Genomic DNA, 25,694 nt, shown 5'->3' with positions numbered 1-25,694 from the left:
CAAAGTTGGTTTGGAGAAAATAGTTTTGTCTTCTTGGTCAGGTTCTATATAAAGGAAGCGGTGTGGGTTAAACTCTTGGGACGACTCAGGGTTCTCAGTGGTTCTCTGGGAAAAGGGGTCCTCAGAGAGGCTGAGCCTGTAATTAACTCTCTGTCCCCCCTTTTATTCAGTATGGAATTGTACTTGATGCCGGGTCTTCTAGAACCACAATCTACGTGTATCAATGGCCAGCAGAGAAGGCGAATAATACTGGAGTGGTCAGTCAGACCTTCAAATGCAACGTGAAAGGTAAGGCCCAAGGGAAGAAGGGAGAGTCCTAATGTCCTTTGGAGGCCTGCAGAAGTCCTGAAATACTGCCTGGAGGCGAGGAGTGAGCACTGGGCTGGGTGTCAGGGAAATATGAGACCTCTTGTTAGCGCTGCTACTCTTCAGTACAGTGACCTTAGGCTAGCCCCTTCCCTTCTCTGGATTTCAGATTTCTCATCTGTAAAAGGGGAGGCAGGGGTGTCAAGAACTGTGAATGGTGTGGTACGGATGCTGGTGAAAGACACAAAACTCCTGTCAGAAACACAGGAGAATTTATTGCTCACACAAATGCCCAAGGATCAGCGTTTTCTTGTCCTGGTTCTCTGAGCCCCAATTTGCACAGGGTGATGTGTAGAGAGCACCAGATGGTACCTGCTTGTACAGTGGGTTGTATTACCAAAAAGGAACCCTGAGATTAGAGAACCTGAAAGATTTATAATGGGAGGGAAACACTATCCATATCTTCTTAGCCTGTTCATTATGCAAATATCCCTGAACAGATAGTCCAGAACAACAGCAGGGAGTGCCTCTGCTCATAAGACATGCAGAAATGTGAGAAACTCATGGAAAATTATACTCCAATAGGAAAATTATACTCTAGTTGGCTGTGTATAGTGGGAGGGGAGGGTAAAAAGAGAGAGAGATGGACCATCTGTAAAGAAACAGGCTTGTGTGGCTCTGTTCCAGTAAAGCTTTCTTTATGGACCCTGAAATTCTGAATTTCCAATAATTCTCAAATGTCACAAAATATTATTAAAAAAATGTTCAACACCATCTAAAAATAATGCACGAATATCTCAGTTCATAGGCTGTATAAAAGAACATGGTGAACTGTATATGGCTAGGGAGCTGCCAACTCTGAAACAGATTATCAATGTCTTTAATGACCCTCCATGTGCTTCCTGCTTCCTCCACAATATATCCTGAATGTTATGTTGACTATTTACTTGTTCTTTTTTATAGTTTTGTCCTTATGCATTTAGTTTTTCCTGGTTTTGGAAATGGAATCAAGCGCATATTTATACAATCGGAAGCAAACATTTATTCTGTAATTTGCTTTGTTCACTACCACTTGGTTTTTAAAATCCATCTCTGTTTGTATGAGTACCTGGTTCATTTATCCCTGTTGAGGGATATTTGTATTTCCCTGATTACTAATAAGGTTAAGTATCTTTTTATATATTTATGACTATTTCTGTTTCTGTGAAATGCCTGTTCATGTCTTTTGCTCATTTTTCTACTGAATTGCTTGACATTTTCCTGTTGAGTTGTGGAATTCTTTGTCTTTGTTCCAAATATGAATGCTCTGCTATATTATTATTATATTGTTGCTAATATCTCTCACAGTTTACAGTTTGTCTTTTTAGTTTTTCATGATGTCTTTTGACGAATAAAAGTTCTCAGTTTTTACAAAGGTACAGCTATCAGTCTTCTCCCTTTTCGTTTGCTCTTTTGTATGTTTTATTTAACAAATCCTTCCCTAACTTGAAGTCATAAAGATATTTTTCTGTCGAAAGTTTTGGACTTCCCTGGCAGTCCAGTGGTCAAGTCTCCACGCTTCCACTGCAGGGGTCACAGGTTCAGGCCCTGTGGCACAATCAAAACAAAAAGGTGTCATAATAAATTTGCCTTTTACAATTAAGTCTTTAGGCCACAGAATCAAGCCCAGTTAGTGAGTGTATATGTATGTACCACCCTCTTTAGAGCACTATGACTTTGGACTTGGTCTGGATCTTCCCAATGAGTGTACAGGATAGGTTACAGGGATACCTTCAGCCCAGAGGATGAGTTAGACTCTGGGCCAGTCATCCCAAGCAACTTCCTTCATTTCCCTCAATAAGCTGCTCAAATAGAATACTCTCTTGCAGATTGTGGTATAGAAAATGTTGGGAAGCAGAATTAGCCTTTCCCGTAGAGAGAACAGGAGTTGTCACTGGATAACCAGGGTGCATTCTGATCATCTGCCCTTCCACGTAGGGCAGCCAGGAGCTTGCTGACCCTGGGACATAGGTGTCACAGTTAGGGTCTTAAGAAGCAGATGCGCAGACAGAGGCTGGGGTGCAAGCAAGTGATGAGTGATCCACACCCATGGAAAGGAGGCAGAAAGAGGAGGACTGCATAGAAAGAGAAGTCAGATTGCAACTCAGGCATAGCAGAACTCCGGCCAATTAGAGGTGTCCTGCACTGGCTATAAATGGTCAGAAATGACTGGATGGTGACATCCTGTCACTGTCAGTTATTGGATGTTGCCAGCTTGGGAAGAAAGTATTGACCGAGACAGTTTTCTGCAGCTAAAGAAAACCCCGAGGGAACTAACCTCTAGACACTAAGCCTTATTTGAAGGGGCATCTGTGCAGCACTTCTCTCGGCTCCTCACAACAGGGAACTTCCATGTCGTCTGAGCACTGCTTGCATTGTTACCTGCAGTTCACCAGCAGCAGCAGCCTTTCTGAAATTCAGCCAGAGATCCCATCTCTGTTCTCCTAACTTCTGAGCTACTTCTTTACTCTGAAGCATGAAACAGGATGCTTTTTTAGGAAAGACAGACCAGCCACTCCAAGCAGAGATGATAATGTAGGATAGTGATTAAAACATCACCCTCATCACTACTACGAAAGCTCTGGAAACTTATCTGAGCTCTCTGCATCTTGACTCCCTTATCTCTAAAATAAAAAGCATAACAGTAATACCCACCCCACAGGAATGATTTGGATTAAATGACATAATATGTATAAAGCAGGTCCATGGGATTTTTCAGGCAAGAATACTGGAGTGGGTTGCCATTTCTTCCTTCAGTGGATCTTCCCGAGAGCCTGGCGGGCTACAGTCGATGAGGTCACAAAGAGTCAGACACAACTTAGCAACTGAGCACCAGCACATATAAAGCAGGTAGCAAAGCCCTGGCATACAGCAGGCACTCAATAATTGTTAGCTATTAACTATGTGGCACCACACTTGAGAATTCTCGGTGGATATTCTTGCTAAAAGGCTGTTCTAACATAGCTGTCAGATCTGCCTCTAGCCCTGGGAGGACAGTTCAGCGAAGTCAGTCGTGACGGCCTCAAACTGTAGGAAGAGGTGGCACTTTTGTGGGGAGAGACCCAGGCAGTCTCTCAGGGGCAGGGGCCCTTGGCCCACCCTGGATGTGATTTAGGGGAGGGGCAGGGTCATGGAGCCCACACCACATCCATAAATGGATCTTCTCTCTTTGATCACAGTAGCCTCAGGGATCCATATATATACTTGTAATGACCAGAAGACCACAAACTACAGCTCAAATAACAGAGCTGAAGTTTGGCAAGTGTCATCCACTGGAAGACAAGTAGCTTCGCCAAGCATGCTCTGGGTTTCCAGTTTCTCGGCTGCAGATTTCCCCAGGACCCCCTGCCTTGGCCAGTGTGAGGGAGTGGTGAATGTGTGCTTGCCTAACAGTGTTTCCTGAACACCCAGGGCCTTAGAAATACCGTTCTCAGGGCATTCATGGTGGGCGTCCGTCCTCAGGTGCTGCTGTTTTCTGTGAGCTCAGTGGGTGCTGCCTTAGCTCCTGCGCGCCATGCCAGTGTCTGTTACTCTGGCTGCTTACTTTTAAGCCATCCTCTGAGGGTCACTGGCTCCTTGCCTGTCCCTCATCTCTGTGCAGGATGCACTGCTCAGGCTTCCTGCTGCCTTCTCTCAGAGGTGACAGTCATGTTTTCCCTTTACGCCAGCAGTTAAAAATGTTTTTCAACTCCACTGAGACTAGACTTAACCATCTCCATTGAAATACCTTAAAAAGTTGCTCTAGGAACTTTTGGGGATCACATGTACACCTGTGGTGTATTCATGTCAATGTATGGCAAAACCAATACAGTACTGTAAAGTAAAATAAAGTAAAAATAAAAATTTTAAAAAAAAATTAAAAAAAACAACAAAAAAAAAGTTGCTCTAGGGACCAGGTCGCTACAGTGTTGAGAACCATCTTTTGTTCAGAACATGTCTTTTGCTCCTGTCCCACCTCAAGTAAGTCTTATGCCAGCTGTCTAGCCCTCTCCTCTCAGATTGGAATCGCAGTTTTAGCTCTTTTGTTGGAGCGCCCCAGTATTCCATGAGCCTGTGAACCCAATCTCCTTTTCCCTCTGGGAGGCTTAAGGGAACCTTATGAAAATAGGTCCCTGAGGGACATGCTCAAATACCCCACATTTCAACATGCTAGCAAGGCTCCTAACCAGTTCCTGTCCAGAGATCAGCTCTTGCAGAAATATATTTTGTTTGCTCTAGACTGAACTACACAATCCCCTTCCTATAGTGTGGTGGGCTTGATTGATTAATTCATATATTTAACAAATATTTATTTGGATACTTGCTATTTGCCAATAACTGTTCGTGACACTGGGAATTCTAAAATAACCAAAATGTACAAAGTCTCTACTGTTACAGAACTTACAGTCTAATGAAGGAGAGACAGCAAATAAGTGGGTATATGATGTCAGTCAGAAATGCTGTGAAGAGAAAGTAAGCCAGCTAGGTGGATAGAGAGTAATCACACGATTTCATGGGAGAGCAAAGAAGGTGACAGCTAAGCAGAGAGCAAAGTGAGATGAGGAGGTGAGCCATGCATATGTTTGAGGGAAGAATGTGCTAGCAGAGGGCATGGCAAGAGAAAAGACCACGGGTGGCAGCGGCTCAGCATTTTCTAGGAAAAGCAAAGGGGCCAGTGTGACTGGAGCAGAACGAGTAAGAGGTTCAAGTGAGAAATGAGGCCAGAGCTGTCGCAGAGACCAGCTCAGGGAGGACCTTGAGATGCAGTAAGGGGTTTGACTTCTACTCAAATGAATTTTGTTCAAAGTATATTGGGAAGCCATTAGGAGATTCTGACCAGGGAGCTAACATGAGATGACATCATTTTAACAGATCACTCTGTCAATGTAGAACATGTAGTCAAGAGATCAAGATTAGAGGCAGGGAAACCAGGGTTACTAGAGCAGTGCAGGTGGGAGATGATGTTTGGGTGGTCTAGCCTAGACGCGTGCTTCTCAATGCAGGGCAGTTTTGCCCCCCAGGGAACATTTGTTGCTATCTGGGGACATTATTTTTTTAATTATTTTTATTTATTTAATGAATTTATTTGGCTGCACCAGGTCTTAGTTGTGGCACATGGAAATCTTAGTTCCCTGACTAGGGATCGAACCCAGGCCCCCTGCATTGGGAGCATGGAGTCTTAGCAACTGGACCACCAGGGAAGTCCCTCTGGGGACATTTTTGGTTTCCACAACTGGAGTTTGTGGTGCTGCTGGCATCTAGTGGTAGAGAACAAGGATGCTGCTAACCATCACACGACTTGCAGAACAGTCCCCACAACAAAGAACGATCCAGTCCAAAAGGTCAGCAGTGCGGAAGCTAAGAAACACTGATTGAGAATGGTTCTGGGGAAGGAGTGAGAAGTGCTGAGATTTGAGTGGTATTTTGGAAGTAGAGCCAACAACATTTTACAATCGTTTTAATGTATGGCATCCTGGCTGATGGCACCTGAGCGTCAGTTCTGACCTGAGTGACTGTGTTCATGAAGGTACTGCCTCCTGAGAGAGGGCAACACTGGGGGTTGGGGCTGTGGCATGGATTAAGGAATCTGGTTTTGAATATATTAAGCTGGAGGTGCCAATAAATCATCGAAGTCAGGGGACAGCAAACTTTTTCTGTAAAGAGCTAGAGGATAAATATTTTTCATTTGTTGGCCACGTGATCTCTGTTGTAACCATTTAACTCTCCTACTTTAGCAGCCATAGACCATCTGGAGACAAATTAGCATGTATGTGTTTCAGGAAGACTTGATGTATGGACACTTGTATATGCCTAACAGGATATACCCTAAGGACAAAGAGAACTTCAAAAAATTTAAATTGTTTTTAATAATCCTACAACTGGTGGTAGTGCTGGTATTGTCACTGTCATACGGAGACTGTTGCATGTGGATTGTGAAATAAAGCAAATGAGTTATTAAGTTGGAGGGGCTGGGGAACAGGATTTTTAGCATAGGAAAAGGAAGATAAAGATACAAGATCAGTGAATTCAAGGGAAAAATTGAAGTTCTGAATTAGAAATACCACTAAGAATTCATGACGTTTTCTCCTGAAATAAAGTTTTCTCTAGGTCTGTCTTCTGGAAAGGCTTGCAATGAGCAACTTGACTTCTAAATTTTGGATACTAGATACTATTACTCAATAAAAGAAATCAGGATTTCTTGGAGAAATGGCAGATTCCAGATCTGGGGCAGGAAGTATATAGTTCACTGATACATCTCATCATATCAGAAAGCAGAAAAGTTCTTAAAGGTTTCTGGGATCATGTCAAAAGGACTCAGCTGCCAAACTGAAGAAAGCACCACTGGATAAAAACGGACCATCAATAAGAATAATAACTGCAATATTACATATCAAACATATCTGTAGATTCATAAGCCCTTAAAGATATTAAACAAACAAATAAAATCCCTCATTGGTTAAGTTAAGAATATACTGGAGATGCTATTATATATATATATATATATATATATATATATATATATATATATAGCACATATATAAATTTTAAAAATTTATTTGGTCACATGGCATGTGGGATATTAGTTCCCCAACCAGGGATTGAACTTCCGCCCCCTACATTGGAAGCGTGGAGTCAACCACCGGACTGCCAGGGGAGTCTACAATCAATATTTTTTAAGCTGGTAAATAAAGGGAAAGAATCAAGCACATATCTATCCAGCCTTCCCTGTACAAACTGTATTATAGGATAACCAAGTAGTTAATGATGGGGAAGTTTTCTTCTTTTAAAAGCATTTTAGATGAAAAGTGAAACAAGAATGACGGAAATAAAATATCACCATTTCACAAACCCTAATAGGCTAATGGATCTAAGCAATGATCATTGATGCCTATTAACAGCACAAAGAGAGAAAGCAAAAAGATGCTTGTGCCTCTTACTAGAAATGCACATCCCTACAAATTACTCTTTCTGAAAAGTTCAGACCTGAATCTGATTAAGCCTCTGTGTTCAGTTACCAATTTATAGAAAACACTGAAACCAAATAACATATTAAATGAACCATGGAGATGCAGTCAGCAAATTCTAGACTTTAGGAAACTATAGGACAAATGAAATTGCAAGGGAAAAAGTGTTTAATTACAAAGAAAAATTTGAAAGAGAGGGCAGAATCTATATATTAAAGGAGACTTAAAAGACATGGCAACCAATTATAATCGATGGGATTTATTTGGGCCCTAGTTCAAACAAATTAGAGGTAGAGGGAGAGAAAAAATATGAATATGGAGGAAATGTTCATCTTAATTAGATATTTAATTATATTAAGTGATTATTTTTTAAACTTTTAGATAGACTAATGAGACTATGGTTATGTTTCTTTAAAAGATCTGAAATATTTATAGAATGAAATAATACCATGTCTGCAGTTTGCTTCCTGAGGAGAGACTGGGAGCATGCAGATGGGGCAAGATTGATCACTGTTAAAACTGCAAGATGGGTGCATGGGTTTGTTGTACTCTTCTCTCTACTTTTATTTATATTTGAAATTTCTGTAAGGACAACCTTTTTTCAAAGCAGGTCTCAGCTCATTTTTTTTCACTTTTGCAATTCTTTCCTTCTACATTTTGGGAATTGACTCATCTGTGTGGCCACATGGAACTTAGCACATACACTGTTTTCAATCCCCTACAAAAACCCATTAATTTCCAGAGCTGATTTGCTTTATTTAAAAGTTGTATGGCTCTTGTTGGTTCCTGGGAATGCTAAGAAGTGATGAATGCTTGCTCTTCAGGCTCTGGGATCTCCAACTATGCGGAAAACCCCCAAGATACCCCCAAAGCCTTTGAGGATTGCATGCAAAAAGTCAAGGGGCACATTCCAGTCCGTCTCCATGGATCCACCTGCGTTTACCTGGGGGCCACAGCTGGGATGCGATTACTGAGGTAAGAGCTGGAATGGCACAGAGGAGCCCATTGGACCAACACAGCCAGGAATGTGTTGAGTCTTTCCAAGAATATAACTGTATTTCTGGGAAAGAATCCCATATTCTGCATAAATTTAGGCTTTAAAAGTTGGGAAACTTTTAGTTTTAATACTCAGAAAGAAACAGTTCTATATTTGATTCCCTTCCCCATGGTGATTTTATTCAGAACTCTGAAAAAAAAGGAAAGTAACATGAAATCTAGTCATGGGATGTACCTCTAGTTTTCTTGAAAAGTAGAAACTGTTTCTGACCACCAGGGATTTCCCTGGTGGCTCAGTGGTAAAGAATCGGCCTGCCAGTGCAGGAGACCCAGGTTTGATCCCTGATCTGGGGAGGTCCCCTGGAGAAGGACATAGCAACCCCCTCCAGTATTCCTGCCTGGGAAATTCCATGGACAGAGAAGCATGGCAGGCTACAGTCCATTGGGTCATAAAGGAGTTGAACACAACTGAGTGACTAAATAACAATTTTAATACCCGTACATTTAGTTCCACTAAATGTAAGCCACTATACTACTAAGCTATTTAGTTTCTATCCACATACACAATGTCACCAAAATATCTGCTTTCAAATAATGGGAATTCTGCTCCTTGCCCCAGAGCCTTTGGAGTTACTATAAAAAGTAAACATCTCATTTCATTCAATTAAGCAGTTCCTTCTAAATTTTCAGCCATGACTTTTAGCCCCATTGTATTGTTTTTGAATGTTCTTTCTCATTTTTTTTCTCCATGAGAATATTTCCTTGACCTTGAAATAAAAGAAAAACAGTTTTTAAAAAACCCATCAAACTTAAAACTACTGAAAATTAAAGGGCAGATGCTGCCCTAAACTTTGAAAATAAGGCTTTCTCCCCAAAAGATGACACTCATTTGGTTGCAAAGTCACTTTGTCTATGATCCTAGGAATGTAAAATTACATGTATTTTCTTCACCACATGCAGAAACTTCAAAGGAACAAACAGAGTCACTTTCAGATGACAATCAAAAAGATCATGAAGCACTTTCAGTTGGATTGAGCCTTTTTCTTGTAGTTTTTTCCTCTCATTTTTTTTTTCTATTCCTATGTCCTGGTTGACCAAGTAGAATGTGGAAAGAAGTCAGGTTTCTTTCCTTACTCTTGGATTCTGCAGTATGTTTTCAAGATTACTGTGTTTACCTGAAATTGAAATGATATAAAAATCCCTTCCTTCTGTCTTTTCTTTCTAATGGAAGCAAAGAACTCAACTTTGTCAACTTTGTCTTGGTTGCTTTTTTCTCCCAGTCCTCTCAGTGAGAAATCATTCAAAGGCTCTGTAATTTATAGCCATGAAAAAAAAAACATGGAATAGAAAGTTTGCCACTTAGCGAGAAGGTGAATGTTACGCTTGAATAAATTAAATACTGACGCTTCTTTGTGAACTCTTTCACAACTTCCTGATGGTGATCCATTTCTTCTGAGGAACTAGTTGATATTTTACTTGCTAGAAAAGTCAAATATAGAAAAAACAATAATTTGAGTCTCTGGGATGAGAACTAATAAAACTAGGAAAATTATTCATTATTTTCCAAGCAGTGATAAATTGCTACTGAACTGGAATGAACTTCAGCTTGTGGCACTGCTCTTTCTTTTTCAGCCAAGAGTGAGCCAGTGTACCCTGACTTTCTTTAACCCACTGATGAAAGGGAAAAGAGTGTCCCAAGTGAGCCTTCTTCCATAAAATGGCACAGATGAATGATACAAATACACTATGTCATGAGTGACATGAATGCTATGTCACCACTCCTCTGTGGGTCAGCACACTAAAGGATTTCAATTCAGGGGCAGCCATGATGGCTATCATATCCCCTCATGCCAAAGCCCTCCCAAAGAGCAAAGCAGGGACAGCGAAAAACCCCTCTTCCTTTCCACCTCCCTCCTAAGCTCCCCATCCTTCTGGCCTGATGAGGGTTTCTTTGTATAGTGCCCCAAGCGAATACTTATGCTACTCCTATGCCTTCACTAATCTCCTTTCCTCTGCTGATCTGAGACAGTGCAACAGTGATTGAGTAGGAGGCTCTTCAGCTGGTTGCTAGACAGCAGAATAGGAACAGGTAAGGGAGGAGAGAACAAGTGATATTTTTACTGGTAGCTATTTCCCTGCTTGGCAGTTTGACAGGTAACAAGTGCAGCCTGACTTCATGGTTGCCTGGGAAGCTTCAGTTTGCAGAGGGGGGTTCCTGTGTTGTACCTACATCTGGAAAACGGTCCCTGCCTGAGGGAGTGGGGAGGTTATTTTAAGACTGTTGTCTGGGCACTCAGCCTTTTGTGTTCTGTGCCTTGCATAGGTTGCAAAACGAAACAGCAGCTAATGAAATCCTTGAGAGCATTGAAAACTACTTCGAGTCTCAGCCCTTTGATTTTAGGGATGCTCAAATCATTTCTGGGCAAGAGGAAGGGATATATGGATGGATTACAGCCAACTATTTAATGGGAAATTTCCTGCAGGTGTGTGAAAACAAATGCATGGTTTTTAATCTCGCTGTTTATTCTATCCCCTGGGGTTGATAGCTTAAGCAGAGGTGCATGCTGACAGGGCCATCTGTCCTGCATCATTTCTTTAGGGAAACAGCAGTGATACAAGAAAAGACATGTATAGCTGCGACAAAGCCTTGGACCCTAAATAAGACAAATGCATGGGGGAGGGGGAATATCATTTTACCAAGCAACAAGAAATGTGAGGGGGGAGGGAGGATCTAAATCTTGCAGTAGGCCATGAGTCTTTTTTTTTTTTTTTAGTTTTTTAGTTTTTTATTTTTTTAATTTTAAAATCTTTAATTCTTACATGTGTTCCCAAACATGAACCCCCCTCCCACCTCCCTCCCCATAACATCTCTGTGGGTCATCCCCATGCACCAGCCCCAAGCATGCTGTATCCTGCGTCAGACATAGACTGGCGATTCAATTCTTACATGATAGTATACATGATAGAATGCCATTCGGCCATGAGTCTTTTGAAATACAACTAGAGAATGACCCTTCCAAGAAGTCCTGTAGCTGTCAGGAATTTATAGAGCCCTCAGGCAGCCTTCTTCCCACTCACTCTGTGTCCTCAGGTCTCCTCACACTCCGCTCTCCACACTCCCTGTTCCTTTGGGGCAGAGGAAAGCTGACGCGGAAAAATAATCACCGTGTCACAGAGGGTGTAAACTGAAGATGCCTACCCTGTCCAGCCCAAGACCTGTTTTCTTCTCCCTTGAATATATTTTTAGAAGTTAATTAATTTAGTTAATATTTTGGAAAATTCACATAGAAATCCATGATTCTAGCTTCTTCTGGACTCGCTCAGTCCCTAAAAGTTGGAAGAGCCAGTCACAGCAGACTCACATTCCTGCATGCCAACAACCAACTGGAACAGAGTCTATCTCTCATGCATTCCCCAGATGGCCACAGTCCTCACCATTCCCTGTTGTGCACACCTAATCTACTCACTCATTTATGTTGCCTGTCCAGTCCCTGAAAGCATCTGAGTTCACCACCCGTGAAACAAAGGAGAGATCTGGCCCTGAATGCACCCCATGTCATACTTCTTAGCAATAAGAGATGGATCCTGGGTGATGAACCCTGGCCAATCAGAGATGGCACCTTTGGTCTTTTTTCTTGCTTCTTTTTCCAACTGTACAGAAGAGCCTATGGCATATGTGGGTGCATCCGAGTGGAAAGGAGACCACAGGTGCCCTGGATTTGGGTGGTGCCTCCACCCAAATATCCTTCGCAGCAGAAGAGAAGGTGGGGCTGAACACCAGTGACATCATGAAGGTGACCCTGTATGGCTATGAATACACGCTCTACACACACAGCTTCCAGTGCTATGGGCGGAACGAGGCTGAGAAGAGGTTTCTGGCAACCCTCCTTCAGGTACCTGAGCCAGGGGGCAACAGGTGTTCCCTTGGGGGTCTCGGCTGAGGGGAAGATGCCTTGCCTTCTGGGGTCTGTCCTTTCCATTCCAGTTAGAAGGTGGATGGAAACAGCAGCATTTTCCTGTTAACTTGTAGGGGTCCAAGCACTCTCTCTCTCTCTCTCTGATACGTTGACCATTTCCAGTGTATTTGAGTCAGAAGTCCAGGGTAATTCCAGAGCCCCAGAGGTTTTATAAATGATTCAGGACTTAGAATCCCTTTATGGACACAAACTGCTTTAAACTAGTAGCTAAAGAAGCCAGAGATTGCAGAGACTCCCCTGAGTGCAGACAAAATAATAAACCTGGTCACAGGAGAAATACTTGCTGACAACAGAGAGGGTAGAGGACCTCCCCAGGCTCAGGCTTCTTTTAGATGAGCCTGTATTAGGCAGATTTAATGCACTTTATATGGTGGGATCTTAGAGCAACCGAATTCCATCACATTGATCAGTAATTTTTACGGTAACTGAATATGATGGCTACTTCAGACATCAGTTAGGCTGTCACTAATATAAAGTTGACATGAGTACTGTTTGTGGCAGCGAGAGCACTAGCACCATGGATGTGCCCCTGGGCCCCAAACTCCAGTGGTCAGGGGACATCCATCTCGTCCATGGCTGAAAAGGGAAGATGAAGATGAAAGGAGAATGAAGGGAAGGAATCTTGACCTCCTGTAGGGGCATGAGGCCAACCGGAGGCCACAGATCCGAGGGGACCCAGGGCAGGGCACAGGGGCTGAGTCAGCCTCTGAATGTAGTGGACACAGCATCAGTAGCAGCTTACTCTGGTCTTAAGGAAGGAGGCAGTATTTCTCAGCTACTAGCTGTAGAAAAATTGGGTTGGTTTACTAAGAGTCATCAGTAGAACTCACATCTTCAGATCCCTGCATTTACTGAGTATTGATGCAGGGTGGATTGTGAGAATTCACCCTCCAGGTCTGGCCCTCTTTCAGCCTCACAGGAAAGGCTGGAGCCCCAGCACACATGTATGCCACACGTATTTTGGGGAGGGGCTGGGCACTCCTGGGAAAGACAGAGCAGGGGCCCTGCAGGCAGCCCTGAGCTACTTCTCCATGGCTCAGGAGACTCAGTGCCCAGGCCAAACCAAACCCTGCAGGGAGCTTAGTCAACCCTCTCTAACTGGGCTCCTCTTTTCTCTCTCCTTTTATTTCTAGCAATAGTTAAGGCCCCTTCCTCCAGCTCTGGCCCTAGAAGGGGTGCAGGGTAGGGCAGGGAGGGCAGGGCTCCTCTTAACTTCAGATGGGAGAAGGGAGGCAGAGGAAATCACCCTTTTCCCAGGGTGAATCCAAGTTTGAGAAGCTAACCTCTTAAATTTGGCTGGCCATGAGGGCGTGTGTATGTATATTTGTGCACACACTCCTACAGGATTTATTAAAGAATGACTGTCTATGTATCCAACAGTCTACAGTAGAGAAGTGAATATTCCACCTGGGTGAGGTTTCATTTGAACTTGAGAATGCAGGTCTCAAGGTGTAAGCCCAGGTCTGGGGGCAGAGGTGGGACACCCCTGCCTCTCACTGTATATAGTCAACTCACAGGGACAGAGGGCATCTTCAACTTGCCTGATAACATGTGGATGCCTGAGAGAGTGGCTTTGCCCTCTGAGCCTTCTGACTCATATGTGGGGAAGGATCCTGGTGATGAGGATCACCCACAAATGCATGTCCTGACCTGCCTAGCCAATACTTTCATGTTCCAAAGATGTGTTGCCAAGCCCCAACTTAAAGCTTCCCAAAGCTTATTGCATTATGAATGCTGCCTGAGTAATTGCTTCCAGTCCAGGTCTCAGTTCCTGGACTGAAATATAAATGGCTACAGAGTGTGGTGAGAGTGACACCTAGATATATGAAAAAGTCAAAGTGTTAGTCAGTTGTGTCCAACTCTTTGCAACCCCATGGACTGTAGCCTGCCAGACTCCTCCATCCATGGAATTCTCCAGGCAAGTATATTGGAGTAGGTTGCCATTTCCTACTCCAGGGGGTCTTTCTGATCCAGGGATCGAACTCAGGTCTCATGCATTGCAGGCAGATTCTTTACCATCTGAGCTACCAATATATACTTTGCAAATTATTTTCTTAATTAAGGGGTCTCCAGTGACCCCAAGACTCAAGTCTCACTCTGATAGCATGTTAGACATTAGGGACATGCATTCACTTTCTCTCCCTTGTTAAGTAAGATTTTTTTCTTCTGGTTTTAAAGTAACACATATTCAGTGGAGGGGGAAAAAAAAAGAAAATACAGACATAAAGAATATAAATAATAAAAAAACTTGGAATTACCATCATCAACATATTATTGCATTTTATTGCAGTTTTTTTAATGCAAGAATATGTGTATTTACAAATTTGGCTTCATATGGTATATATATGGGCTTGCCAAGCGGTGCTAGTGGTAAAGAACCTGCCTGCCAATGCAAGAGACTTAAGAGACACAGGTTTGATCTCTGGGTTGGGAAGATCCCCTGGAGGAGGAAATGACAACCCATTCCAGTATTCTTGCCTGGAAAATCCCATGAGTGGAGGAGCCAGGCCAGCTACAGTCCATGGGGGTTCCAAAGGGGCGAACACAACCGAGCGACTGAGCACAAGCACGGGCAGTATTCCAAATACATTATTTAACAAGAAAAACTATGTTGGTCATGTAGTTACAAAGGAAAGTACATGACCCTTTCATGCTAATGCCCTGCAAAGACTAACTTCAGGGAAGATTTATTAAATGTTGAGGGACTAAGTAACTTGGCACATTGGCAAGTTTTATTTCAGGAATGCTGTAACAAATAATTCATGATCCAAAAAGAGAACTGAATTAATCTTTACCAAGCTTCTTCTGGCCAAAAATAATTTATATTATTTTGCTTCTTCTCCAAGCCAGGCCAGAAATGACTTATTTTAATTATTTAAAAAAGTCTAAGTCAGATTTGGAGGGGAAAACTAAATGATTAGTTGTTGATTTTTTTTTTTCTTTCAGTGATTATTTCAGCCATAGGGTGACCATGACGTAATATGTTACAAATTAGACATAACAACTTTTGAACACCATAGACTTTTTCATGCCACTGAAGCAGAAGGGGCCCATTTGCTGCCTCCACAGTCATAGTAAGATCTTTCTGTAGGACACTCATATCAGCTGAGTGTTGGACTTCTGTAGGATTCTGCATAGAATCCTTTCATTAAAAGATTACATTATTTGGATGTGTACCTCAGGTTCCTCAGCAGTAAAATAAGAGAGCTGAGCTAAGTGTTTTCTGGGCCAAGATTTTACTGTAGAGGATAAAATACACTTTAGTAGCTTCAAAATTACACAGAGTTCAAATCCAGTTCCTTGGAAAAGAGAGTCCATAAATTGAACCAAACACATTTTGGAATTTAGCATTAAATAAAGGGAACATTTTTCACCATAGATAGAAGACTGGATAATCATCTGGAGAAAGTAAAAATCAAATCCCTACCACAATCTTAATACCAAATAAATTACAAACAGATCGAAGATTTCTATGTAACAGGGTATTTATTACATCATTGTTTTGTAATGGCACATGATTGGAAACCAGCTAAATTTTCCTCTAGATGGGATTCCCTAAATAAAGTACAGTTTATTTGTACAGTGGAGTTCTATGTAGCTAGCATGAAAGAAGCTAGTGTAAAAAGAAGAGGTCACTCTTACATGGACAATGAAAGGAATTTCTCAAAGATAAATTCTCAAGTAAGAAATGCAAGGGACAGAACAGTGTGTATAGAGCACTACCATTTATGATTTAAAATTTAAAGAAAGAAAAAGAGGGGAAAAGAAAATGTAATTGCGCATGCATAGAAGAAGTATACACAGAATCTGTCAGAATACACTGTAACTGGCAATAGTGGTTACTTCCAGGGAGGGAACCTGGGTGGATAAAGTGGGTGGGAATGAGCCTTGATTTTCACAATACGTTTATTTGTGCCTTTTTAATTGTTATTTTTAGATGGATAGATAACATGCTCTTCAAAATGGTCAATTAACCTAAACATATCTTGCTTTCTCATCAAAACGGAGTTCATAAACCCTGCTTCATGGAGCTGTGCTAAGTGCTGGAGCAGAGCCTGGTATTGTGCCTGGTGCAGGGTGACAATCCCCCCTCCCCAAGTAGAGTTATCTAGACAACCTGGGACTTCCCTTCCACCGGACGCATTTTTTCCATTTCTCTCTTGGCATTGGAGGGGAACAACAGTGAGGACTTGCAAAAGGAAAGTACTTGGACCTCCACAAGAGTGATTGCTAACACCTTACTCTTGTACCTATAGGATTATACCACTGAAACCACGTTCACCAACCCTTGTTACCCTCAGAATTACATCACTACCTTCACTGAGGCACAGGTGTTTGGCAGCCTGTGTACAGAGGACCTGAGACCTGAAAGATATAATCCCAACAACATCATCACTTTTGAAGGAACTGGGGACCCATCACTGTGTAGAGAAAAGGTGGCTTCCCTATTTAACTTCAGTGCTTGCCATGATCACGAAGCTTGTTCCTTTGATGGGGTGTATCAGCCAAGAGTTAAAGGGTCATTCGTGGTAAGAGCAAAACAACAGAGATTCCTTTTCCCCCTACTGATTATTTCTCACCTTCCTGTTTTTCCTCTGCTGAGGTGTTTCCCACTTTGTTATTCCCTGCCCTGAAACCTCCATTATATCGCATTCTGAGAAATGATTTCCTTCTGTACGACTTCCTTACAGGCTTTTGCAGGATTCTACTACACAGCCAATGCTTTCAACCTTTCAGGTAGCTTTTCTCTGCACACCTTCAACTTGAGCACCTGGAATTTCTGCTCAAAGAATTGGAATCAGGTCAGTATTTAAAGAAGAAGGATCCATATTGGTACAAAACAGTAGAGCAGAGTAGATTTCATTTGCGCCTGTGTGTGTGTGTGTACGTGTGTGTATGTATGTTCTGAATTTGACTTTTATGCTGTTCTCCTTCACCACATCTGTAAGATGGGAGTAATAAGGAACCCTACCTCACAGCTGTGTTGTGGATTAAATGTTCTATTCATGGGCACAATGTTTATAACGGTGTCTGGCATGTAACAAGCACTCTATAAACTTAAGATTGCTCTTCCATGATATTGCATGTGTGCTAAGTCGCATCAGTCCAACTCTTTGCGACCCTATGAACTGTAGCCTACCAGGCTCCTCTGTCCATGAGATTCTCCAGGCAAGAATACTGGAGTGGGATGCCATTTCCTTCTCCAGGGGATCTTCCCAACCCAGGGATCGAACCTGCATCTGTTATGTCTCCTGCATTGGCAGGCGGGTTCTTTACCACTCGGTTATGTTGTAAAGGGATTTTTTTTAAATATAGGAGATGTGGTGTGTACATACAATGGAATATCACTCAGCCATTAAGAAGAATGAAATTGTGCCATCTGCGGCAACATGAGTGGACCTATTATGCTTAGTGAAATAAGTCAGATGGAGGAAGACAGATACTGTATTTTATCACATATATGTGGAGTCTAAAAAATGAAACAAATGAACATAAAACATAGATTTTTTGTCATTGTATTATTTTATAGTAATTTTAATGATTAAATTCTCTGGGTGCTAAGATTCTTTAAAATATGACTGCTGACCTAAGCTGTTCTGAAATGCGCATTTTAAAACCTGCCTCCTCCCTGTTTTGAACTTGCCTTCAGCTCCCACTGCTGCTGCCCCAGTTTGATGAGCAGTATGCACGCTCCTACTGCTTCTCAGCCCACTATATCTACCATTTGCTTGTAAGTGGATACAAATTCACCGAGGAGAGCTGGCCCCAAATACATTTTAAAAAGGAAGTAAGTCAAAGCACAAATTGTTTTCCTCTTCTTCCTCTCAAAAATAGATGTTTGTTTGTATGTGTGTGAAAGAAATGTAGGAGATAAGTGGGAACTGGGGATTTAAACTTGCTGAATGGGAGCCAGTGCGGCTTGATCCCTGGTGAGCTTATAAGAGATAATGGAGAATTTAGAGGAAGTGGTCATCAGAAACCTTCTATGTGAGCTGAGGAAGCCAAGAACTGTGGACTCTAAGCTCTGTGGGGGCAGGACTTGCTTGATCATCTTCACACTCCTAGCACTCACACAAGGCTGAGAACATAGAAGGCTCTTGGTAAATATTGTTGCGTACATCCATAAATATGTTAAAGAACTGAGGCTTTTTATCCTGACAAGAAGCTTCAAATATAATAATTTTGTTAAGAGGATAGTAACTAACTGATCTCCATTTTACACAGATGTCAGAGGGAGATCTATTCTTTAGAGCACAGGGATTAAGTCAGCAGCATTAAGTAAGAATTTGATCTTGGAATGAGTCTGAGGTCACTGTATTCACTTTCAAGTGTCCAGAATGGTCTGACGCTGGAATGACAGCTGACTGGTGAGGCGCCTCTGTACTTTGTTTTCAGGACTCAGCCTTGCTGTTGTGTTGATCCAGCACTCTGTTCCCCAGGTTCTTGGAGGGTTTTCTCATTTCAGGAATAGCAGATGTAAAGCCTGAAGTATGTCTGGAGTCAGTCTGTTCAATATGAGCTTCAGCAGTAATTAGATTAAAGCAAGCAATATCCAGTATTAGGCTTGTGACTGTTTTACATAGATAAAATTGAGTCAGCTGTAAAAAAATAAGGATGTCTGGAGACAGATAAGGACTGCTGGTGGCATGTACTCTCCAAGCTTTGTTTCTAATTAATCTAATTACCAGGAAAGCACATTATGATTTTCCATTAAATACCAATTTGGGGGGGATACATTAATTCTAGGTTTCAAGTTCCTTTATTTTATTTATAAAGAATTTAGTATCAGTCAAATCAGTATTCAAATGTGAGGATGTAAAAAGACTTCAGGAAATCTGCCAAAGATTTATATCCAAAATATGTGCGGGATTTCCTTGGTGGCTCAGTAGATGAGAATCCACCTGCCACTGCAGGGGACATGGGTTCAATCCCTGGTCTGGGAAGATTCCACATGCCAGGGACCACTAAGTCCATGCACCACAACTACTAAGCCTGTGCACCTTCGAGTCTGTGCTCCGCAACAAGAGAAGACACCGCAGTGAGAGAGAGAGGATGGAAGATTACAAATGTGAAACATTTACATATTTCCAAAATGACCTAAAACCATGCAAACAAAAATTGATGGAACTACCAGATGGAACTGACACAGTCTGCTTCCCACTTAGACTGACCTTCATTTCCTAGAAACTGGTCCTGGGTTTGGTAAAACATGCATCACCTGTTTCTTTAGCTATAGACTCTTCTGTATCCAGTGATCGAAAAACTTCCACTGCTGTTAACTGTGCCCTCTTCACGCTGGCTGTGATGAGGCTGTGAGGATTCATTCTCTGCAGTGTGGGAGGTTGGGCACTCAAGCCTTTGTGGTCATGATGACCAGGGTTCTAGCCCAGCCTCTGCAGTTTTTGAACATAGGCAAGTCCATTGACCTCCTTAGGCCACAGTTCCTGGGGGTATCTCAGGGGGGTGACCATGGTGTGTCCTGGGGATATAATCTGTGCCTCAAGCCCAGCCCTGAGAACTGAGCCATCTCCTCTACTCCACAGGTGGGGAACAGCAGCATAGCCTGGTCTCTCGGCTACATGCTCAGCCTGACCAACCAGATCCCAGCCGAAAGCCCGCTCATCCGCCTGCCCATCAAGCCATCTGCCTTCATGGGCACCCTCGCCTTCTTTGCAGCAGTGGCCTTGCTGTGTCTGACATATCTCATATACTTGTGCGTGTTGTCCAGGAATCAGAGGCGCTCCCAGCATGCCTTGGACAACATGGTGGACTCTGAGTGAGCCTCACAGAGTGGTTCCTAGAGCCTGAGAGCTGCCCGTAACCAGCTTGGGGGGCACCAGACAATGCAAGCAAAATGTCCATCTTCGGGAAACACAGTTGAAGTCCAATGCCTAGGTCCTGTGCCTCTCAGATACTGATTTATGTCAAAGCACCTCTTGCGAAGTCCCTCAACTGTTCAGTGCACATTCCTCTGCCAGAGGCCCCGCCACCCACTAGCTGACCTATTGGGGAACAGAGGAGAGACAGGCCATCAAGGTCAGCCTCCTTATTCCAAGTGTCCCACAGGAAGAGTAAGTTGAGAAGATGACAGATGAATGTGGAAGAGTTGACCTCAGGGCTCAGTTTGCATTTTTCCTCCTTCAAAAATGCCATAGTCCTCCCAGTAGGGTTGGAAATTGGCAGGTGTCTAGTAAGCATCTGGTCCAATTAAATATCTCATTTTATGGCTTCCTCTCATTGGTCCTTAACTAAGAATTTCCTTAACAACCATTAGTAACATTGAGCTCCCTTAGCTTGGTAGAATATTGTATCTGGGGGAAAATCCTCCTTCACCCCCAAAGACAGTGGCCACAGCAAAGCTTCTGTCATGCAGGCAGAACCTGAAGGGCACAGCCACACAGAACATCTACCAGAACACTACAGGCCATTCCTGAAGTAGGATTCCCTCTCAGGGCTCTGGTCATTAGATCGCCCCGTGTGTGTATCATCCTCGTCGCCTCCCCTTCCCATTGCTGTGTGCCCTTGTCAAATGTTTATTCCTAGCAAGGCTATCATGCTCCAGATCATTTTGCCTTTGCTAGGCTTTTGCTTAGGGTTGTCTTTCCATCATTAGCACCCTGTGTATATTTCACCCACCATTCCCACAGGTCCACCTGATGCTGTCACAGGACATCCTCTTCTCTGATTTGCTTACCAATCACTTTCCTAGATGGTAGGCCTTTGTGCAGTAGCCAAAGTTCCTGACTTTGAGGGGGGAAAGGAAGCTGCAGGGATATTTAACTCCAAAGTGGGAGGGGACTATAGCAAGTCCAATGGCTACAAAGTAAAAATCAACATTCTCTCAGATTATAGCTTGTTCACTGAGTACAGAATAAAGGAGACTTATTTTATTGTGACTTGCAGTGTGTGTGTGTTACTGTGCATATGGTACTCTTTCTCTTAAGGACCCAAGGTGGCATCTATGAAAAGAAGCTAAACAACTAAAAAAAGTTTATTGAGCAAACTCTCCTAGTGTATTAAGAAAGTCATACATCAATATCACTTTTATTCTGGAGAGCTCAAAGTGTTTTACTTTAATAAACCTTCAGTTCCTTGAGATAACTGAGTCCAACATTTCCTTACCTTATCTGACACTGCAAAGCTTCTGTGAGGCTACAACCTGCCACTCATATCTTGATTCCCAACCAGAAAGGCTGCTCCCATCCCAAAGTGCACCACTGTTCACAGTTTTCCCTGCCTAGACTGTGGGTTATCCTCCCACTCATCCAAACCACCGTATTTCTCAAGGTGCAATCCCAGCTCTACTTCTTTCACAGAGCATTCCTTGCACACACTCATGCACGTGTGCACACACACATCATGATCTCTCTCTTGGATTACTTTTTAAAAACTACATAAATTCTCATATTGTTGCTAATCATGCAACTGGACTACAAAATTCTAATCTAATCTCAACTCACAATTTCCATGACTTCTTTAAAGGTAGAGTGTTCTCTCCAGGCTTCCCTGATAGTTTAGTTAGCAAAGAATCCACCTGCAATGCAGGAGACCCCACTTCAGTTCCTGGGTTGGGAAGACCCACTGGAGAAGGGATAGGCTACCCACTCCACTATTCCTGGGCTTTCCTGGTGACTCTAATGGTAAAGAATCCTCCTGCAATGCAGGAGATCTGGGTTCAATCCTTGGATTGGGAAGATCCCCTAGAGAAGGGAAAGGCTACCCACTCCAGTATTCTAGCCTGGAGAATTCCATGGACTGCATAGTCCATGAGGTCACAGAGAGTTGGACACAAGTGAGCAACTTTCACTTTCATTTTCATTTTCTCCAGGAAAGAAAGTCATATTCAAAGCATTAGGAAGATTTGGGTAGAAATCCTCCTTAGGGCAGAAAGGGCCCTAGGGCAGCCCCTAGGAACTAAGAGTGGCCCCTGGCTGACAGTCAGCATGGAAGAAGGACCTCAGTCCTACAACTGCAAGGAGTTGAATTCAGCCACCAACCTAAGTGACCTTGCAGGCAGATCTCCTCAGAGCCTCCAATCATTTCAGCCTTGTGAGTCTCTAAGCAGAGAACCCACCCAGACTTCTGACCTCCAGAATTGTGAGGTCAGAAATGGGTGTTGTTATAGGGCACTGAATTTGTGGCCACCTGTTACACAGCCATAAAAAATTAACATGACTACAGAACTCCAAGCCCGTAAGCTCCGAACAGGGCAAGTGCTTACATGTGAAATATGTACTGATGATAAGTCACTAACTATGATTAGGTGTCACAAATTATGCCTACTCCTTTTAATAACCATGCAAGAAAAACATGGGCTCAAAGGTAAAATACCACACCAGCAAGTGTTCTTGCCTGGAGAATCCCAGGGACGGGGGAGCCTAGTGGGCTGCCGTCTCTGGGGTCGCACAGAGTCAGACACGACTGAAGCGACTTAGCAGCAGCAGCAGCAGCATTACCAGCTAGTAAGCAGTTTTGGAGATGGAGATTGTGAGTTGAGAGTCTGGTTAAGTCTAAAATACATTTGGAAAAAACAAATTAAAAAAAAAAATGGGGCAGTCCCTGGATGCCCAGTGGTTAGGACTCCACACTTTGACTATAAGGAAACTATATTATGTCCATCATATTTCCCTTCACAAAGTCAATATCATGACAGTTAGGCATCTGACTGTAGAATTTTGTAGTCCAACATACCCATTCATATATAGTTGTGTGATTTATGACAGAGGTATCTCATCAGAGCAGTAGTGAAAAATGTGGGACAATTGGATTTCCACATGGAGAAATAAGGGAAATTCAACCCTTCCTCTAACATTTTCAAAAATCATTCCCAGGGACTTTCCTCGTGGTCCAGGGGGTAAGACTCTGCCTTGCAAAGCAGGGAACATGGGTTCAATCCCTGGGTGGGGAACTGAGATGCCACACGCTGCAGAGCAAGTCAGCCGACGCACCACAACTAGTGGGCCTGTGAGCCTCAACAAAAGATCCTGCATCATACAACGAAGATCCTGTGTGCCAAAACTGAGATCTGATGCAGCCAAAGAAACAAATAAGGATTTAAAAAATATCATCCCCAGGTAGTAAGTGTGAAAGATAAACCTACAAAGGTTTTAGAATAGAATGTAGGGTGCAAAATGTAAGATCTTGAATAAGGAAAGGGTTTCTTAAACACTACACAAAAAGCATTAACCATAAAGGAATACTGGATATGATGGATCACATTAGATTACTGTGATTAATTAATCTACTTGTCAAAAGCATTAAGAATGAAAAAACAAGGCTTAGCATGGGAAGAGGTATCTGCAAAGTGTATAGCTGATTAATTGTATGAAGAACCACAAATCAGTGAGCAGGCAGATGACCCAGTTTTTCTCAGTGGGCAAAAGGTTTGAAAAGAAGTTTTACAAAAGAAGAAATCTAAATGTCCAATAAATATAAAAAGGTGCTCAATTTCATTAAACAGGTCAGGGCAATACAAATTAAAACTACAAGATAGCACAATATACCCATTATTCTGGCAAATTTAAAAGTCTGACAATACCAAGTGTTAATGAAAGTATAGAAAAATGGAATTCTCATTCACTGCTGGTGGGAATGAAAGTTAGTGCAACCACTCTGGGAACCTGTGCTATTATCTAATAATGCTGAAGTCATGCATATCAGATGGCCAGAAAATTCCAGGCCAAGGTATGTATCTTTGAGATATGTGTTCTAATGTATATCAGGGTACATGCTTAGGAATGTTCTTACCAGCAACCAAGACTCCCATCTCATAAAACGGAAGAATAAATAGTAACATGTTGGTACTAGAAAATACCTTACAGCATTAAAACAAAAGAACTACAAATATATACTCAATATGGATGGATCTTACAAACTTACAAACCTAATGTTGAGGTTAAAAAACAAGTCATTAGGTAGGTAGGTAGAATAATTCCATTAATATAAAGCTCAAAAACAGGTAAAACTAAACAAAGAAGGTAAAATTGGTACTTTTTGTATGGAAAGAGATAAACAGGTATTTCAGTCTGCTAGGGCTGCCACTGGAGAAGGCAACGGCACCCCACTCTAGTACTGTTGCCTGGAAAATCCCATGGACAGAGGAGCCTGGTAGGCTGCAGTCTATGGGGTCGCAAAGAGTTGGACACGACTGAGCGACTTCACTTTCACTTTTCACTTCCATGCATTGGAGAAGGAAATGGCAACTCACTCCAGTGTTCTTGCCTGGAGAATCCCAGGGACGGCGGAGCCTGGTGGGCTGCCCTCTATGGGGTAGCAGAGTCACACGACTGAAACGACTTAGCAGCAGCAGCAGCAGGGCTGCCATAATAAACTACCACAGACTGGGTGGCTTAAACAACAGAAGTTTATTTTCTCACTCTTCTGGAAGCTAAGAAGTCTGAGATTAAGGTGCTGGTCAGTTCAGTGCCTCGTGAGAGCTCTCTGCTTTGTATATGGCTACCCTCTCACTGACCTTTCCTCTGTGCTTATGCAGAAAGGGAGAGTGAGCTGTCTGTTTTTATAATCATCTCATCATGATTAGTGAACCCCCCTCATAATCTCATCCAACCCTAATTACCTCCCAAAGGTTCCATACCCAAACACTACCACATTGGGGGTTATGGTTTCAACATATGACTATTGGGGGCATACAAGCAGACAGTCCATAAAAACAGGACTTATGGAGTGACAGTTCAGTTCAGTTCAGTCACTCAGTCGTGTTTGACTCTTTACGACGCCATGGACTGCAGCATCCCAGGCTTCCCTGTCCATCAGTGACTCCCAGCATCTGCTCAAACTCATGTCCATCTAGTCAGTGATGCCACCCAACCATCTCCACCTTCTATCTTGCTCGGCATGAGGGTCTTTTCAAATGAGTCAGTTCTTCGCATCCCGTGGCCAAAGTATTGGAGTTTCAGCTTCAACATCAGTCCTTCCAATGAATATTCAAGACTGATCTCCTTTAGAATGGACTGGTTGGATCTCCTTGCAGTTCAAGGGACTCTCAAGAGTCTTCTCCAACACCACAGTTCAAAAGCATCAATTCTTCGGTGCTTTCTTTATAGTTCAACTCTCACATCCATATATGACTACTGGAAAAACCATATGTTTGACTAGACGGGCCTTTGTTGGCAAAGTAATGTTTCTGCTTTTAATATGCTATCTAGGTTGGTCATAGCTTTTCTTCCAAGGTGCAAGTGTTTTTTAATTTCATGGCTGCAGTCACCATCTACAGTGATTTTTGAGCCCCCAAAAATAAAGTCTCTCACTGTTTCCATTGCTCCCCCATCTATTTGTCATGAAGTGATGGGACCAGATGCCATGATGTTAGTTTTCTGAATGTTGAGTTTTAAGCCAACTTTTTCACTCTCCTCTTTCACTTTCATCAAGAGGCTCTTTAGTTCTTCTTTGCTTTCTGCCATAAGGGTGGTGT

At 42.6% G+C, this 25,694-nt stretch overlaps 1 protein-coding gene across 1 annotated transcript in view; it reads left to right on the top strand.

Moving 5' to 3' along the window:
• ENTPD3 (ectonucleoside triphosphate diphosphohydrolase 3) overlaps positions 1-20,043 on the top strand; it is a 31,603-nt gene extending 11,560 nt beyond the window's left edge. Inside the window, exons 3-10 of the mRNA XM_052647450.1 lie at positions 171-288; positions 8,114-8,264; positions 10,609-10,768; positions 11,945-12,178; positions 16,519-16,791; positions 16,954-17,064; positions 17,913-18,050; positions 19,807-20,043. Of these exons, the coding sequence (XP_052503410.1) occupies positions 171-288; positions 8,114-8,264; positions 10,609-10,768; positions 11,945-12,178; positions 16,519-16,791; positions 16,954-17,064; positions 17,913-18,050; positions 19,807-20,043 (1,422 nt within the window). The remainder of the gene's footprint in view (positions 1-170; positions 289-8,113; positions 8,265-10,608; positions 10,769-11,944; positions 12,179-16,518; positions 16,792-16,953; positions 17,065-17,912; positions 18,051-19,806) is intronic.
• The last annotated feature ends 5,651 nt before the right edge of the window (positions 20,044-25,694 follow it).

Source organism: Budorcas taxicolor, chromosome 1 (assembly GCF_023091745.1).
Source record: "Budorcas taxicolor isolate Tak-1 chromosome 1, Takin1.1, whole genome shotgun sequence".
Classification (NCBI taxonomy): domain Eukaryota; kingdom Metazoa; phylum Chordata; class Mammalia; order Artiodactyla; family Bovidae; genus Budorcas; species Budorcas taxicolor.
Note: the sequence above shows the minus strand (reverse complement) of the source record. Positions and strands in the feature narration are given on the sequence as shown.